Here is an 18,261-nt window from a genome sequence, read left to right as displayed (position 1 = left end):
ATATATATATATATAATAGGGTTTTCGTCATAAAAAAATCTAAAAGAACACACAAGAAAAAAATATATTTTTTTTATAAAAAAATCGCTACTTTTCGTCATAAAAAAGTTTTTTTCTATGAACAAAAATAGCGATTTTTTATAAAAAAATATTAAAATTCTTTTTTGTGTGTGTTATTTTTTTATTTTTTTAAGTAGTTTTGATTGTATTTATATTGATTCTTACGGTTCTCGTAATAAAGAATGGTTGCTAACGGATCATTCTCCTATATATATATATATATATATATATATATATATATGTATTTAAAATCCATGAAACAACACTAGAATGTGTGAAAATCCAACCACTTTTAAAGTTATTATATTAGCTAGTGGAACAGTGGTTAATATGACTTGGGAAATCCTTACTTTGGAGGATCAGGAGTAGAAAGATACCTAAATTGACTAGGGACGAACGAATTAGACATAATTTACTAGTGTTACATCTCTCTGAGGACATGACCTAAAATAAGAGTTTGTGAAGAAGTACAATTAAGGTTAACAAAAATTTTAGGGGAGGGTACACCAGGGTTTTAGTTTGGTTTTAGGGGCCTAGATTTTCCTAAACTTTAGGATGACCATGCATGTGATTGTCCATATGGGCTTTCTTGCTTATATATATATATATATATATATATATATATATATATATATATATATATATATATATATATATATATATATATATATATATATATATATATATATATATATATATATATATATATGTTTCTGTTCCACTATGCTACTCTCTCATCACTACTTGTGTTATTTGATAGCTTTCTTCTTATGGTCTGATAGTTTTGTTTGTTTGTCTACTTTTTGTTCTCGAGTCAGGAGTTCTTTGGAAACAGTCTCTCTATGTATAGGGATAGAAGTAAGTTTTGCCTACATCACTCCCTTTCCAGGCCCTACAAATAATTTTGCTATCTGTAAAATTTATTGGGTATAGTTAATGTTGTTGTATATTAGCTAGTTATCCCACTACCATCTTAGTATCCTTCAATTACACCTAGAATGCCATCACAATATAGTGATAGTTCTTTTCAAGGCATCCACGATCTATAACATCAACATATAAGGACGGCATGATACCAAAACCATTTGTGAAATCTGAAAAGAAAAGAAAAAAGAACCATATTTTAATTGAGTGTTGGATGAAACCTTTTGATTAGAAAACAAGATCCAGTTTATCTACATTATTTAAGTTCTTGTTTCAATCCTAAAAAATATTGCATTAATTTCAATTGTGTACAAGCAGGGGCGGACCTACGTTACGAGGAACGGGGTCCCCGGACCCCAATCTTTTTTTAAAAAGTAGTAGAAACGGTATATAAAATTGTCTATGGACCCCATAAAATAATTTAGTTGGACCCCATAACAATGAAAGTCAGCCTAGTGCAGTGGTAAAACCCCTTGTTTGCACACAAAAGGTCATGGGTTCGATACCTGTTTCTCTGATTTTTTGTGTTTTTTTTTTGGGACCCCATTGTCCAAAAATCCTGGGTCCGCCACTGTGTACAAGACCAGACTATACAAATCCTTCCGGTTATTTTTAATACACTTCATATAATTCACAATCTATTATTGTGATTTTGACATTTATTTGATATATAAATAAGTCACAGATTATAAAATTTACCGGGGTAAACCCTTTACCCAAAAAAAAAAAAAATAATTCACAGATAAAACCTAATGCAAAATGTTTATATAACCTTGAAACATTGTCACCTTTAAAAAACGTTAAAAATATAATTCAGAAAATCAACATATCTTGAATCAACAATGATATTAGAATTGAAATCTAGAAGTCTATATGACTTTGAATGCAAGTAACCGACAAGTGAAATTTGCAAATCTTTTAAGTCTTAACATTAATTAAAACACCTTACTTTCTTTTAACCAAATCATTGTGTTGATGTGGATAGTGTGTTCAACCCGAGTTACAAGTTATCCTCTATTAACAGCTAAGAATCAAATATAACATTTTATGTAATCATATGAGTAATTGAAAAATTGGTACCGATGTGGTCAAGGGGGAGGTGGGAAGTTTTGCTTCTCTTTGTGTTTCTGGGTTCAAATCCAGGCAAGAGTGAATTTTAATATTAACTTGGTGATACTACTAACTACTAATCTGATTAGCGACATCTTAACTGTACGCCGTTTAAAAAAATTGAAAAATTTATAAATTTCCAAATTGAAAAATTTGGGAGTTAATACAAATATAAAACAAACTCAATGGAGGGACCATTTGATTAGCTTTTTCAAAGTTGATTCCCTACACATTTAATAAGGGAAATAAAGTCGAATTAAAAACGATAACATGGGGATGAAGAAACCGATTTGTGGTTACCATCAAGTAAAGAGAGTATTACAAAAATCGTATAAAGGTGAATTAATGTATGCTCTTGTTATTTAGTTTTTGGTTGAAATTTGGAAAGGGTGGATCGACCATGTAAAAAAAAAAAAAAAAAAAGCAGCTCTAGTTTGAGCCCCCTATGTTAAAAGAGCACCTAATCTTGTTAATGAGGTAGTGGTACAGTGGTTGGGGAAAAACTTATTGTTTCTTGTGACCCAGGTTCGACTCTCACTCTCCACATTATTTTTTGCGGCATCCAGGTGAAAGGCGAATACGGGTGGCGCCGGTTCATCTTGGATGAGAGGCGAGGTTTTACCGATTATTCCACTGTTGTGCCTTCGGGCGGGTGGAGGTCGGGTTTCCGCGCATCTAGGAGAGCCAAGGGGCTGACGGCGGTCGAGTAGTTGACCTTGGCCACAGCACCTGGTGTCACGGTGGATGACACGTCGTTCATTGTCGTTCAAAAAAAATTAGCCCCTAATCTTCTTTATGGGGTTTGTCTACCTTGGATTCGTATTTAATTCTTCCTCTTAGACCACAACTTGCTTAACTCTCAATCTCTCAACGTTCAATTAGTTTTGAGTGATTTAGTGCATTACAAGTGTATGTCATCATATTCTTATGTGTTAAAATCCTAAGTAAAAAAAAAAATAAAAAATATGAAAGGCCGAGATTTCAAATCCACTTTAGACTCCAAATGGTTGAGTTGACCATAAATCAAGGTATAACATAATTATGTTATTAGTTATGACCTTTTATGTCTCAAATAGGAAATGTTGCTTAGCTTGTGTTAATGTAGGATTTAAACAAAAATTAATAATAAGAATTTTGCGTAAACGTTAATAGTTGCATTTGGCAAACACGTGCAAATTTGTGTTGTCCTCAAACTGCTCTGTTTTGAATAATTCAAAACAAAACAAAACAAAATCAATTTTAACTCTGATTGAGGTGTACATTTTTTGTGATAAAAGTGTACAATATTCTGAATTTAGACATGAATATATAAAAACGGACAGAGTATCGAAATATGTATTTACAAAGGTGGGTACGTGTTCAATGAAGAATTAGTAAAACTAACTTCATTAATTTTCGCATAAAGTGGGCTTTGAATGTGAACTGTTTTGAGGCTATAAATGTTGGCTGTATTAAGTTGTTATATCTGTTGAAATTTAGTCGGTAGTAATTCAAGTATAAAGAGGTTAACGGTGAATGTGGAGGAAAATGACATAACGCTACACGGTCCTTCCTTGGAGCATCGTCCGTCACGTAAGCGCCACATAGGATGGGCATGAAAATGGAGCAAAGAGGATGGAGGTATGGAAATGGGGAGATGGACCTAAAAAATATATGTATATATTGTATGTATAGGTGTGTGAGAGAGGGGAGAGATAGTTTTTGTCCTTTTGTGGACTGTCGCAAACGTCTGGCAGAGGACGGGGAGGACGAGGACGCCGGGGGGGGGGGGGCACGTTGTGTGTCTCGTTGCTGGACCTGGACGCACCGGGGACTAACCCCATACCGTCCAGCCTAAAGGATAAAAATGGATCAAATGTCAGAAACTGAAATTATATATATCTGTGGAACCCATTAAGTCTAACCACCATCCAAATTGATATCCACCGTCGGATCATGCTGAGATGAAATCTCAGCCGTTTAAACTCACAAAAATAACCGCTCTAATAGCGGTTCAGGGTGGTTATTGACAGTTTTTGTGCTGGTGGTTTTGCTCCCAAATTTTCTGCCCATGATCTCCACTTCTCAGCAGGTTTTCTCCTTATTTTAAGACCCATTATCTCTAAACCAACTCCTACAAATATGATCTATTGCTATATAATGCAGCAGTTTTAAAGAGGTTTTCTAGAATGTTGAGGCGTAAATCATAGAGCAGTTTACACACCATCAGAAAACCCTAATTCCTCTAACCTTTCACCTCTTCCATAAAATTTCTAGGTTCTGCGAGGGTTTCTTCCAAATCCCCCATCAAATTTAACCAATATGCTCCACCAAACAACCAAAATCACTTTCTAATCTCAACCACACTAATCTAATCGGTACACACACAATTGTAACTAGATGGATGCGTATCAGTCGGTCACACTACTATACGAAGGTTTTCGTTGGAGGACTTCCATGGGAGACTCATAGCAAGACGGGTACTCTGAACAATCTGAGGGGATTTTGGAAGCAATTGTAATTATGTAAAAATCATCCTTAGTTCTGCCCAAATTTCTTCTCTCACCACCTACCAGATTGAAGCCTAAAATCATCACCGGAAGCTATCATCGTCGCCATAACATGTTAGTTATTCTCAGTTTCTTTTTTAATTTTTTTATTAATCGATTTGTTTGGTTTTTTCGTAAATGGAGGTGGATTTTGAGTAATTTGCAGGTCATCATTTTCTCCTCATCTGAACTTTTAGCATTATTATTCTGTTCAGGTTTTAGAGTTTTTATGTCGAGATTTGTTATGACCAACTCCTCTTCGATGGAGACGAGTGAGATACTGTCAAAATTTCCAACTGAATGGAGACGTACTTATCTATGTGCACTTTTAACCAGACGGGTTATTTCAGATTTTTATTTTAATTTTTTTGAATGGCTTCTATTTTAATTAGAATCACATTGAAGTATTGAACTAGACTATTTATTTTAGGTTTTTACTTTAAATCTTCAATTAGAAACACATTTTTTAACAGGAACTATATTCTGTTTGTAATGTACTTTTATTGCTAATTTACAGGTTTATGAGGCTACAGCTTTTCGGCTTAACAAAGGGCATGATAGAGGGGTGATTACATTTGCTGAAAACATTGAAGCAATGAACATCAATGGATCACTTTCTGAACCAGACTAATGATGAGGTCCACATATTCATAATTCAAATATTGTTGGTATTAAAGTATATTGATATATTCTTATGTACTTTATGCAGGTCTGCCATTATTATTGCTAATGAATATACATCTAGACTTACTCGCTATTTATATTGAGGTTAATTTTTTTAGTTCTTACTTTGCCTACCATTTTGTAGATACATGGTCAGTTAAAAAATTTATATTTTTTTTAGTTCTTACTTTGCCTACCATTTTGTAAATATGTCTACATTTAAAATACAGATGCAATGTTCCTCATCATTGCCTTCCATGAATCTATGTTTGGTTGATTACTTATTCTTTAGATCTTATTTTCATTTTAGGCATTTGACTATAGACAAATGGATTAAACAACAAAGCCCTGTAAGTAGATGATGTATTTGGTATGTGACAACCCTCACAAATCCAGGTATCCGTACAAATTAATATTTAATTAGTTCTTAATTACTGTGCTTGATTACAATTATGATTAAACTGCGTTCTGATCTCTAATACATACATACTCATGCATCACATTCTATACTGTCACTCCATTTATTATACACAAACATTAGTGACAAACTTGATGCACGAAAGCACAGTTAGCACACTAAGCGGATAACCCAGTAAACATGCTGACATTGCCAGCACTAGACAGATATTGTTTCTGAGGCCAATATGAGTCGGGAATAGATTACTACACTAGTAGGGAGTGTAGGGAGGTGAGGATCATAAAACTGCGTCACTAGGTGATAGTTATAGTGACCGGAAATGCCTAAAACATACTGTAAGTGCAAAATTCTGCACTACATACAAAAATTCAGTATTTAACAATACTAGTAAAGTGCAAAAACTTGTCAAAATAATTCTAGACACTTTCCAAAGTATTGGGAATTTAATGTATCACTAAAACAATATAAAAGACACTTAAAAGCTTTATTTAGCACTTTAACGAATCAACATCCAACCGAACTACTGGACTTTACCTGGAACATAAAAATGTTGCCAAACACATTGTTTTTGCTTTTCTGAGCTAGTTAGGGTCCCCGAACACCCTTTATAATACATAACACACTTAATATCCTAACTAAACACCTTTAGATTTCAACTAAATCCTAACTATATCATCACCACCCAACCCCATACCCCCCCTCATTTTGACGGTCACAAGGGGTGACCCACCCCTTGCCTTCCTTTTGATTATTATAATGGGTAATGTTGGTGAATTAGTGACATATTACATGGAGGATAATAGTGAGATTGGTTTATAAATATGTTTAAGGGTTAACCAATCTCTTTCATCAAACTCAACTTCAACAAACCACTCCCTTCTCCTCCTTCCTTGCTTGCGGCCAAACCCACACCACCACCATATCACCATCATCAAGTTTCTTTCAAGCCACTTTCATACATCCAAAGGTGCAAGGAGTCCTACAAACAAGCCCGGTGCACTCGGAAGTTCAAGAACCACTCTAGTTTTCTTTTATCCACCACTTTTACGCCTTGTTTCTTCCCTAGCCTTGTGCTAGTAGTAAGTGCTTCTAATCTTCATCTTGATCTTGTTTATGGTGGTTAATAGTTGATTGAATGGTTAAAATTTAGAAACACTAAAGAACATGAACAAGTCTTAAAAATAAAGAAATAAAGGGTGGATAAAGAGAAGATATGTGTGTAAATCATGTAAATCTTGTGTAGTTATGATTATTTGATGTTGTATGTTACTAAAAGTAGGATGGATCATCATCTAGACATACTAGATCATGTTCAAGAACATGAACTAGTAAGATGTTAGTGTTAGAAATATGAAAGATGATGAAACCATCCACCATGAACTTGAAACTTGAATAAACATAATTTTTCTTGTAAAATGAAGTTGTAAACTTGTGGATCTAAAGATCTACAAGTGGTTTTTCGGAAGAACCAAGCGGAAGATACTAGTTTTGTTTAAACCCGGATATTTTATGAACTAGAAGCATTTATAGTAACTAAACAAGTGTGTAAACATTTGTGTAACAAGGAAATTTCATAAAGAAATATTTTTGTGAATCTTGACTAGAAGTTGTTAAACTTCAAATTCTTTAAAAATAAAGTTTTCAAGAAACTAAACTTATTTTTAAAGATAACAAAACCCACTAAATGTGTTAGTGACTTACTACATATTTTTACAAAACTTTCAAGTTCATGAGCTTTTGATTTAGTCTTATTTTGTCAAGATTAGTGATTAAATATAGTATATATTGTTGTTTGATGATTGTTGATTGATTTTTCAAAAGAAAATGATATGCTAAAAGCAGGGACACCTCCATTTACAGAGGAAACTCTGCCGAAATTTTTCTAGAAATATAACACTTAGAAATATTTTCTAACAAATATTTACAAATATAATTTTTTAACTTGTTTTCAAAAATAAACTTCGCCATGATTTTTATTACAAAATACCATGTACCGGAGGTGGATTTTCGTAAATAAAACTTGCTAAATATATATTTAATATATATTTTATAATAAGACGCTTGTGTGATTATGTGATTATTTTGTGAACTAGATATATATTATTTTTAGGGTAAAAATAATATAACATGAAAACACCGTGAAATTACAACTCCAAAATAATACCAACGCGCTCACAAAATAAATATTTAAGTTATATAAGTATCGTAATACAACGCAAACTTTAAAAATGTAACTTATGTATTTTTCAGAAAAATACTTCTATTTGTATAATTTTGATGAAATATTATTTTGGAAAAACTTGTGAAATAAAATATAATATTTTTGGGAAAAAATATATATTTTGGGACTAAAACATTTTAGACAAAGTGATTAAAAATATATTTTTCAAGTAAGACTTAGAAATATATTTTCGGAATTATAAAACACACATGTATTATTACCCCCATCCTTGGGAAGGAATATACTTATGAAGTAATTAAGAAGTGCAAATACGAAATAGTTGTCTAACTATTTCCCAAAAACGTTAAACCTTAAGCCAAGGCACGATCGTCCATCTAATAGAAATTAGTACGTGTAGGTCGTCACGCAGCAGGTTGAGTTGGGATCGACTATTTCACGAGACGCACTTCTGTGAGTTCATGTCCCCCTTTTCTCTTTACTGTTTTCAGTTTTATACTTCGGGGGTGAAATACATGCGACAACTATTACAAACATTTATTACATGGTATGGTTAGCGTAGGGAGGGTTTATACTTCTAGATCATGTGAGGGGTGGGTACAACACTCGAGACCATTAATCCTCTTTGTTAGGACTGAGGGACACAAGAGTGATAGATCTATTTGGGTGTAGCGAGCCCACACCCGTGAGGCCGGGGAGGCCCATAGAGGTGACTGTGTCTTACAGCCGAAGCCCGGTACAAATTTGCTAGGTTTGAGTTTCCCTGCATACCAGAGACTTTTATACATACTTTAAAGGTTTACTCATACTCACTTTTACATGAACTCGCTCAACTTTTTGTTGATTTTTCAAATTACATGTATTTCAGGAAATTAGGGATCTGGCAAGGTATGCTATGTCGTCAAGCTGCGTAGGAGAAATGATGTCATCCGAGTTTAGGGATTGTGACTTTTGCCTGGACGAGTCACAAGTCTTAAACTGTGTTTTATTCATGTCTTTTGGTTGTGTCGTATGTACAATGTTTTTATTATGTCATGTTGTAATCCGTTGCAAGTGTCGACTTTTGAAAACAATGTTGTCGTGTTTTATTTTTTTAGACTTGAAATAATTGGATGAACATCATGGTTTTATTTTCATATAGCATTGTTGTGATTATGCTAAGGTATTAAGAAGTCACACCAAATAAACCCACGCTTCCGCAGAGCCAGGGTGTGACAGCTTGGTATCAGAGCATTGATCATAGCGAACTAGGATTCTTTCTCGAGTCTAGACTATGATCAATAGGGCTCTCACGAAAACATTTTTACATTGCATACATTATACGTCCAGATCCAGGATACAAAACATTTTTACAAACAAAAAGTATAAGCACCTTTTCCAAATTTATGGTTCAGTCTTGGAGACTGAGGGAGTTCAGCCCTAAAGGCTGGGGAGGTTTAGTCATGTAGACTGAGGGGCCAATCTTTGAGATTGGGGAGGTTTGGTCTTAGAGGCCAGGGAGTAGTCTGAGAGACTAGGGAGTCAGTCTGAGAGACTGGGAGGGTAGTCTAGAGAGACTAGGAGAATTACTTGTTTGCTTATTGGTGACTAACATGTTTATTTGATTATATGTTGATTATTTGTGCACATGTGTGGTTGTGTTACAGACATCATGCCATCATCCTCAGACACGGGAGTTTCAGACACTTTAGATCCTATGGCGATCGTATCAGATGACAGAGTTTCGTCAGAGCGAGAGGTCTATACTTCCGACACCACCAGCACCGATGACGACGATTTCCAGCCCTTTGCGCTGCCCGACGTCGGAGCTGAGCCTGCTGATGGCCTTCCCGCCGGGGACTTACCACTTGCGGTGATCCCTGTTCCTATACCGCTTGCTGCTTATCCCGTCGTAGACATGCCACTCGATGTTGTTTCTGACGACGACATCGATCTGTTTGAGGAGGACCCACCTGAGGCTGACCATGAGGGCGGGGCCCCTATTGTTGCTGACGTCATTCTTCCCATCGCTGAGGCCCCTGTAGAGGAGCTTCCAGCTGATTCACCTGTCCCAGATTCCTTTGAGTCTGTGGCATCTGCATCCTTACACGCTCAGGGAGTGCAGCATCACTCTTCAGACGCCGACCCTGACATGGCGTTATCAGCTGCACCTGCTCCCGCACACGACTTTGAGTTTGATCACGATGTTGATGATGATTTTGATCCTGTCTTTCCCCCTGGTTTTGATCCTGACCAGGATATCGAGTTCATTCACTTAGACCAGCCCCTAGAAAAGCCTGTAGCCCTATCGATCCTTTGTTTGATGATCCAGCTGATTTTGATATGGATTTTGTTGACCCGGAGCCTGCTGTGGCCCCAGAGCCTTTAGCTGCTCCTGACCCTGCATTAGAGCATGACCCTGTTCATGATGATGCACCAGCCATTGCACCTTTTGTTGATGATGCACCCGCTGCTGACGCGCCTGCTGACACTCCACTCTTGATAGAGGATCCTGTTGTTGCACCATTTCCTGATCCGGTGCCGGTGCTGTTCGACCGTGCACCTTTTGCTACTCATATAGATCCACGTTACGCCGACACCCGTAACGGGTGGATTGATGACGATGACGATTACCCACCTTTTGTGCAACCTGTTACACCTCCAGTAGCCCCCATTTCAGCACCCATTTCTGCACCCACTGATATCCCACTGATTCCCCCACACACCACAGATGCTCATCGCACAGATCTTCCTGTTACGTTCCTTCAGGACATACCGCCACCGCGTCCTGGAGAGGGGTCATCCAGGCAGCCGCCTGTTCCTGTTCCACCCATGCTGTCATCACCTTTTCCATTCGCGTCTCAGTTTCCCACTGTTGCACCACCTACTGCACCATCCTTCACTCCGTCAAGCGAGCCATTTCTATGGACTACGCCCCCTATCATGCCACTGTCTGATCCGTCTCACCCATACCATGTTGGGTACTCTACGAAGGACATCCTTACTTCCTTGATGATACAGCAGGAGGCATTGACACGTCGTATTCAGGATTTGGAGAGAGCTCCACGTCCATCCTGTCATTGCCAGACCCCGTTTGCAGCATCACACCCTCCGCGTCCACTTTCCCCCGACTCAGACGCTCGCTTTTGGACTTCCGAGCAGCAGATAGCATATTTGTTGCGCGTCTGTCGTGCTTTTGAGCAGGACTGGTTACATATGCGTCGCCTGTATTACTCTCATTTTCCTCTTCCTCCTCCGCCATCAGCATAGGCATTTTGATTCGACGCAGGTAGACTTTTGGTGAGAGGACCGCGATTGTGCAGACTATACAGCTTTTTGAAGACCGCATTTTGATGACATTACTTTTGATGTTTAGCTTTTGATTGTTGTTCTAGTTGACTAGACAGATCAGACAAGGGCAATGTGGCCCTTAGTCACTTTTGATGTATGATACAGTCACAAAACTTGTAAACATTGTACTGTGGTCTTGATCTATGATAGCGCAATCGCAATATTCTCATTATATGTAATGTTGGATTTATTGTTTTCAATTTTATAACATGAGATGTTATGTGCTTGATTTAATTGTAACATGAGATGTTATGTGCTTGATATTGTTGTTACGTACGTATACCATTTACTTACTATGACCTGACCAACATGAAACATCTTCTAGAAGATGCCACCAAGACGTGATCTGTGCATGCCCACTAATGAGGCAAAACTTCAAGGAATCATTGCTGCCGCTATCGCGCAGTATGCTGCTTCTCATGCAGAAACAAGTGGAAATATCTCTCAAAACCACGGCAATAACAATCCACCTAATGGTAATGTTAAGTCGTTTGAGATATACTATGATACATTTGGATATTTTTAGCACGTTCGCAAATACCATTTGTAAATTCAAACGTATGTGCAGGGTGCACTTACAAGCAATTTCTCGATTGCAAGCCCGTGAATTTCGATGGCACAAGAGGTGCTGTTGCGTTTGTAAGATGGGCTGAGAAGACATAATCTGTTCTTAGAATGAGCAAGTGTGCTCCCGAGCAACAAGTGACCTACATCTCAGGGCTATTTCTGGATGGAGCCCTATCTTGGTGGAATTTGCAAGTGCAAACCCTGGGTGAAGCTGCTGCTTATGCGATGTCATGGAATGAGCTGAAAGAGCTCATGAGAAGGAAGTACTGCTCACGTGCTGAAATTCAAAAGCTGGAGACTGAGTTCTGGCATCTAAAAATGGAAGGTCCCAAGATTGCAGAGTATGTTCAGAGATTCCACGATTTATCCCATGTAGTGCCATTCATGGTCACACCGGAGTTCAAACGTATCGAGCGCTTTATCTGGGGATTGGCACCTCAGATCATGAGTATGGTTACCACATCCAAGCCTGCAACAATCACAGAAGCCATCGATCTCAGTGTGGCTCTTACTGAGGAAGCTATTCGGTTGAACAAGTTCTCGAATTCTGAGCAGAAGAAGAAAGAGACTGACGTGGAGTCGTCTGGTGAAAATAAAAGGAAATTTTCGAACTTCAAGCAGGGTACAAGCAACGTAAACAAGAAAGGTGAATCAAGCACACCGGCCAGAGCTGCCACCGGTGTTGAAAATAAAGGGAAGGGTTATATGGGTACTTTGCCCAAGTGCAATACGTGCCAGAGCCATCATCATGGACAATGTAGATTGAGGAAGTGTGAAGCAGGTGGAAGGAACGGCCACACGAAGGATACGTGTTGGGCCGGAACTGGTGCTGGGCGTACTGGTAATCGAGGTTACAGGAATGGGAATTGAAACCACCAGCAGGGAGGAAACGGCGGAAATGGAAACCGGGGAAACGTTGCGAATCAAGCTGGGAATGTGAATCGCAACCAAAACAACGCTCAAGCTGGGAACGGAGGTGGTAATAGTCACGGACCATGCTATTTTAATTGTGGAGAAGTTGGGCACTTTAAGAAGGAATGCCCAAAACTGAATCAAGCCCGTGGAAGAGTGTTTAACATTGGAGCAAGGGAAGCGCGCCAGGATCCCAACGTTGTCACTGGTACGTTCCCTATAAATCAACGCTTTGCATCTGTTCTGTTTGATACTGGTGCCGACTATAGTTTTGTGTCGTTAGAATTTAAGAGTATGCTTGGGTTAACTGCTAGTAAATTAGATATTCCGTACTCAATTGAACTGGCTAATGGAAAGCTAGTCGAGGCGAATGAAGTTGTCAGAGGTTGTGTAATTGAGCTGGGAGAACGCGAGTTCCCTTTGGATCTACTACCAGTCGAGTTAGGAAGCTTCGACGTGGTAGTAGGGATAGATTGGTTGTCGAGCAATAAGGCTGAGATTGTTTGTCACGAAAAGATCATTCGCATCCCAACAGAAGATGGAGAGACGATCGTGGTTCACGGAGAGAAGCATGATACGCCTCTGAGAATCATCAGCTGTCTGAAAGCTCGAAAGTGTTTATAGAAGGGATGTGTTGCCTTCTTGGCACACATCGTGGATAAAGAAGCTGCTGAGCCGAAGATCGAAGACATCCCTATAGTAAAGGAGTATCCTGAAGTCTTTCCAGAAAACTTGCCAGGCTTGCCACCGCAAAGACAAGTCGAGTTCCACATTGACTTAGTTCCAGGCGCCGCGCCTGTGGCTAAGGCACCTTATCGACTTGCCCCTTCAGAGATGCAGGAGTTGTCGACACAACTTCAAGAGTTGCTAGACAAAGGATGTCACACCCCGGCCGCGGTAAAACAACGAAAGCCGCGGCAGAAACGCCGGGGAGGTGAGTGGCGACAGAATTATTGTTTCAACAACCATGGCAATTAAAGTTATGTATTATTAAAATTTAAAGTTACATTGTCTTTGAGTTCAACTAAAACTACATAATAACTGTCTTTTAAGTCACTAAGGCCCGAGTCCGCCTAAGTGTAGCACAAACACCCTTATGCATTAGCACCTGAAACACATGTAAAAATAGGTACGTCAGCATAAAAATGCCTGTGAGATACATAGGTTTTGTTTATGCAGATTCATGACTTGTTTTTGAAAGAAGGGTTTAAATAAAATGATGTCATGAATCTTGTAAAATGTTTTTCTTTGTAAAATCATGTGAAAATCGATATGAAAATCAAATGATAATGAATGAACAATGCATGGTTAAATAAATAACCAAGTGAAAATGAGTTTGTATAAAAATGTGTAATTTGTAAGACAATGTCATGTTTTTGTATAAAACGTTTCATGTCTTGTCCAAGTGGTTTAGATAATGGAACAATGTATAATACAATAAAAGCACTTATATATAGGAAGTACCAGCGACGTATCCACCATGCTTTTATCATATAACACATAGCCCCGTTACATAAGTCACTTAACATTAACCAACCAAAATGTCTTGTTCTATGTCAAAAATGTGTATGTGTAAACCATGTACAATGTCATGTGTGAAATGTTTCATGTATAACCAAATGAAATGCATAGCAAGTAGGAAATCATCTACTTAACTATGTAATGATGTCTAATGTGAAAACAATTGTCATGTATGGTGAATAACTAGAAGTTACTCAACCCCATAGAAAATGTACAAAACATGTTTTTGAATAAACCTAAGTTTAAATCAAATGTTATGCTTTGCAGAAAAACAATGCTTTATGATTACAAACATTTATGCAGTAATGTTAATCGCATAAATTCAAGCCTTGCGACTGTGGCGACAAACCCTTAAACGAATTAAAGGTTTATCTAAAGTTATGTAGTCGGATTCTGTCATTCCCAACTTCCAAACAAACCTAGGAAGTCGGAAACGGGAGTTGTCAATTCCTATGGTACCATTACATAAGTCCGAGCGGCGTGATCAATGTTAATGAATGTATTATTGTCCCGATTGAACATACCAAATGTCATAACCAATGTAGCATGTGAAAACCATGTACTAGGAATGCTAAGTAAACATGCCTAGTAGAAATGTTCATGTAAAAACAATGTGCTAGCATGCTCAGTAAACATACATAGCAGAAATGTCATGTAAAACAATATGTTCCATATGCTAAGTAAACATATGCAACAAATGTGAAATAAATCAATGTGCTAGCATGCTTAACATACATAGCAAAACACAATGGAAAACATGTACTATAAGTGTACTAGGTGAAACTAGCATGTTTATGTCATAAAAGCATGAAATGCACAAAAGTAACATGTATGTACATGTGTATCACCCCAAAACATTTGAAAATGGTAAAAGAGGGGAACTATGTACTCACTTGGGATTGCTAATTAGTTTTGAGAATAAGACCAATTTAAGCTCCAAGTATCACGGAATCAACCGGCACCTAGTATAGGTAACTATGTTACTAAATCGGCTCCTAAATCGGGAGATAGGATAGAATGAGGTTCTATAAATCAAATGAGTAATTGAACTCATATGGTATGATTTAATAGTCCCAACATTCTGATTGGAAAGCCTACCTAAGTGCTTTTGACCCGTTTTGAGCCATTACGGTGACATAAGTCACTATAATGCGTCGTTAGCGTAAAACTATGCCCGGATGGTTAACTATGTGCTATGCCAAGTCTTACATGCCCAATTATCCCTAAATATGTTGCTAAATCAGATTACATGTCAAAATTATGTTCACATAGTCAAAATACGGATTTATGTTTCAAAAGGGCATTTTGGTCATTTCCTATGGGCATACAAGCTAACAAGCATATGACTAACCAATCCTATGTGATCATAAGGTTATAACCTTAGTGGTTATTCCCTATGAAACTATGATCACTAACTAAGCTTGGTCGGATCCTAAAGATCGACCAAACGGGTCGGGTTCGGAAGTATAAGCGGTTGTTTAGACCGCTTACCTTACGATCCTAAACAAGCATAAACTAATAGTGTCGAGTTAAACATGTCAAAACATGTTTAACCTACTGATTTGGTATCAAAACAAAGTGTTTTGATACCCTAAAGTAGTTCCGAGGCAAAATGCGTGCTAATACGCATTTTGACCGAAACTTTGACTCGACACTACAACTAGTTAACGTGGTAATCAGCGGTTATAATCACGAAGGATTATAACTATCGTGATTACAATCACGTTTCAAAGTTCAATTGAACTTTGACTTGACCAATTGATGGCCAAAACCGAAAGTCAAACTGTTGGCCAAACGTTTGACTTTCTGCACTACATAAGGAAAAAGCAATAAAAAGAATGAAAGAATGCTCACTAAGGGTCCTTGCTATCTTTTCTACAAAGAAGATAAAGTCCCAAATGCTTGAGAGAGAGCTCCAAAACAGATGTGAAGAGAGAAAAGAAGGAATGAGCAAAGAAATGAGTGAAAGGACCAAGCTATTTATAGTTGAAGCAAGATCATGAGATCATTCCATGTGTTTTTCTTGGTCATTAAGCATGAAATCCAAGCCTTACACTTGTTACAAGCAGAAGAGAAGCCTTGGAGAAGAGATAACTTGCACCCCAAAACATAAAAATTGTAAACAAGGGCCTGATTTTACAAAACAGCAGCTAATTTCATGTTTCTGGTCGCTGGGCATCCCTTACGGTCCGCAAGGGACTCCTTACGGTCCGTAAGGCCCTTGCTGCAGATCAGCAAGTTTAACAAAATGGCAGATTTGGCCCCTGAGCTTGTTTCATCGCGTATTGGCACTTCTAACACCTGTCAAGCCCATTTTTAAGCTTCATAATGAAGTTAAAGTATAGGGAACATGAAACATGCTCAAAAATATGTCGGATGTCGGTTCGTTTGGCCGTACGGTTGCGTTGTTCGGCTAATTACGACAGAAATAGTAACGAGCGCGAAAACGATCCAAATAGCGAAACGAATGGAATTTTTGCATGCCGATCACTAAAATAAAAATATTTTAGTGTGTACAAAAATTTTGGATGTCCAGAAGTGGTCAGAATGTAAGATATGCGCGAAAATGCAAACTTACGCCGTTTTTGACACTTTTAGTCCCTGAGAGATCATATAAGCTTGTTTTCGCACACCGAACCTATCAAAGCTTATTTCTAAGCCATGTTTAGTTATATATGGTATGTTTTAACTTATGATCAAGTTCCGGACTGTACGTTGCCTTACGAAATGGCAGACTTTTGCAAGTTGACGCAAATAGTCCCTGAGAGCGAATAAACTTGTTTTTGCCATACCAAAGCCTTTAAAACTTATTTCTAAGTTATGTAAAGGTCATTTAAGGTATGTTAAGTTTATGATGATGTTTCGAGTGTTTGTCGCGTTAAACTGATCGTGTTTACGCACCAGTTTGCGTATAACTTTTTAGAAAGCGATATAGAGTTCAAAATCGATCAAAAATCAACATGGGCACAAAACCAAACATAAATGACAAACATTGGGATCAAAACACACTGTTTTATTAATATTGTATTGTTCAGAGTTTGTAAAATGATATCACAAGCATAGGTGTCACAAAGGATTCATCAGACCAAGCTTCTCGCCTTGGGGAGCTCAAGTTTTGTTTGTTAAGAAAAAGGATGGTAGTTTTCGTATGTCTATTGACTACCGGGAGTTGAACAAGTTGACTATCAAGAATAGATATCCTCTGCCGAGAATTGATGACCTGTTCGATCAGCTGCAAGGTTCAAGTTTCTATTCAAAGATCGATTTGCGATCAGGTTATCATCAGTTGAGAATTCAAGAGGGAAGTATTCCCAAGACTGCTTTTAGAACTCGATATGGACATTACGAGTTTCTGGTGATGCCGTTTGGGTTGACAAACACGCCAGCTGTTTTTATGGATTTGATGAACAGAGTTTGTAAGCCGTACCTCGACAAATTTGTAATTGTGTTCATCGACGATATCTTGATTTATTCAAAGACGAAGGACGAGCACGAACATCATTTAAGAGCCATTTTGGAGCTACTTAAAAGGAAAAGCTGTGTGCCAAGTTCTCGAAGTGCGTGTTTTGGTTACGCGAAGTCCAATTCCTTGGACATATGGTGAATGGAGATGGAATCCATGTGGATCCCACCAAGATTGAAGCGATAAAGAATTGGGAGACGCCAAAGATGCCAACCGAGATTCGGCGATTCTTAGGTTTGGCTGGTTAGTATCGAAGGTTCATTGAGGATTTTTCAAAGATCGCTCAACCTTTAACTTCCCTCACCCAGAAGGACAAGAAGTTTGATTGGGGAATCAGACAAGAAGAAGCGTTTCAGTTATTGAAGGACAAGCTTTGCAATGCGCCGATCTTATCGCTACCCGAAGGGACTGACGATTTTGTGGTATATTGTGATGCCTCGCGTCAAGGTTTCGGTTGCGTGCTAATGCAACGAAAAAAAGTTATAGCTTACGCGTCATGCCAGTTGAAGGTTCACGAAAAGAATTATACCACACACGATTTGGAGCTAGGCGCAGATGTATTTGCGTTGAAAATTTGGAGACATTA

At 37.9% G+C, this 18,261-nt stretch overlaps 1 protein-coding gene and 1 long non-coding RNA gene across 4 annotated transcripts; both read left to right on the top strand.

Annotated features, from left to right (window-relative positions):
- The first annotated feature begins 4,133 nt into the window (after positions 1–4,133).
- On the top strand, positions 4,134–5,569 carry LOC110912881. Of its 3 annotated transcripts, none has more exons than XR_004881333.1 (4): positions 4,134–4,697; positions 4,838–4,930; positions 5,140–5,260; positions 5,332–5,569. It is a non-coding gene; the product is annotated as an uncharacterized LOC110912881 (long non-coding RNA). The 3 variants fall into 3 exon arrangements; XR_002578237.2 differs by having other exon boundaries at positions 4,838–4,962; XR_004881332.1 differs by lacking the exon at positions 4,838–4,930.
- Positions 5,570–9,578: 4,009 nt separating this feature from the next.
- LOC118487557 (skin secretory protein xP2-like) lies at positions 9,579–11,264 on the top strand. The gene is made up of 4 exons (XM_035984498.1): positions 9,579–9,794; positions 9,897–10,067; positions 10,226–10,405; positions 11,238–11,264. The coding sequence occupies exons 1-4, from the start codon at positions 9,579–9,581 to the stop codon at positions 11,262–11,264; spliced, it is 594 nt and encodes a 197-aa protein (XP_035840391.1).
- The last annotated feature ends 6,997 nt before the right edge of the window (positions 11,265–18,261 follow it).

The sequence above is a fragment of the Helianthus annuus genome, chromosome 15, assembly GCF_002127325.2.
Source record: "Helianthus annuus cultivar XRQ/B chromosome 15, HanXRQr2.0-SUNRISE, whole genome shotgun sequence".
NCBI classification, from domain to species: domain Eukaryota; kingdom Viridiplantae; phylum Streptophyta; class Magnoliopsida; order Asterales; family Asteraceae; genus Helianthus; species Helianthus annuus.
Note: the sequence above shows the minus strand (reverse complement) of the source record. Positions and strands in the feature narration are given on the sequence as shown.

What these genes read in the sequence shown, in the direction of transcription:
- LOC118487557 (XM_035984498.1), top strand. Translation starts at nt 9,579, where the DNA reads ATGGCGATCGTATCAGATGACAGAGTTTCGTCAGAGCGAGAGGTCTAT. An exon ending in TAGACATGCCACTCGATGTT is followed by an intron (nt 9,795 to 9,896) that starts GTTTCTGACGAC and finishes CCCATCGCTGAG; the next exon opens with GCCCCTGTAGAGGAGCTTCC. An exon ending in CATTTCCTGATCCGGTGCCG is followed by an intron (nt 10,406 to 11,237) that starts GTGCTGTTCGAC and finishes TTTGATGTTTAG; the next exon opens with CTTTTGATTGTTGTTCTAGT.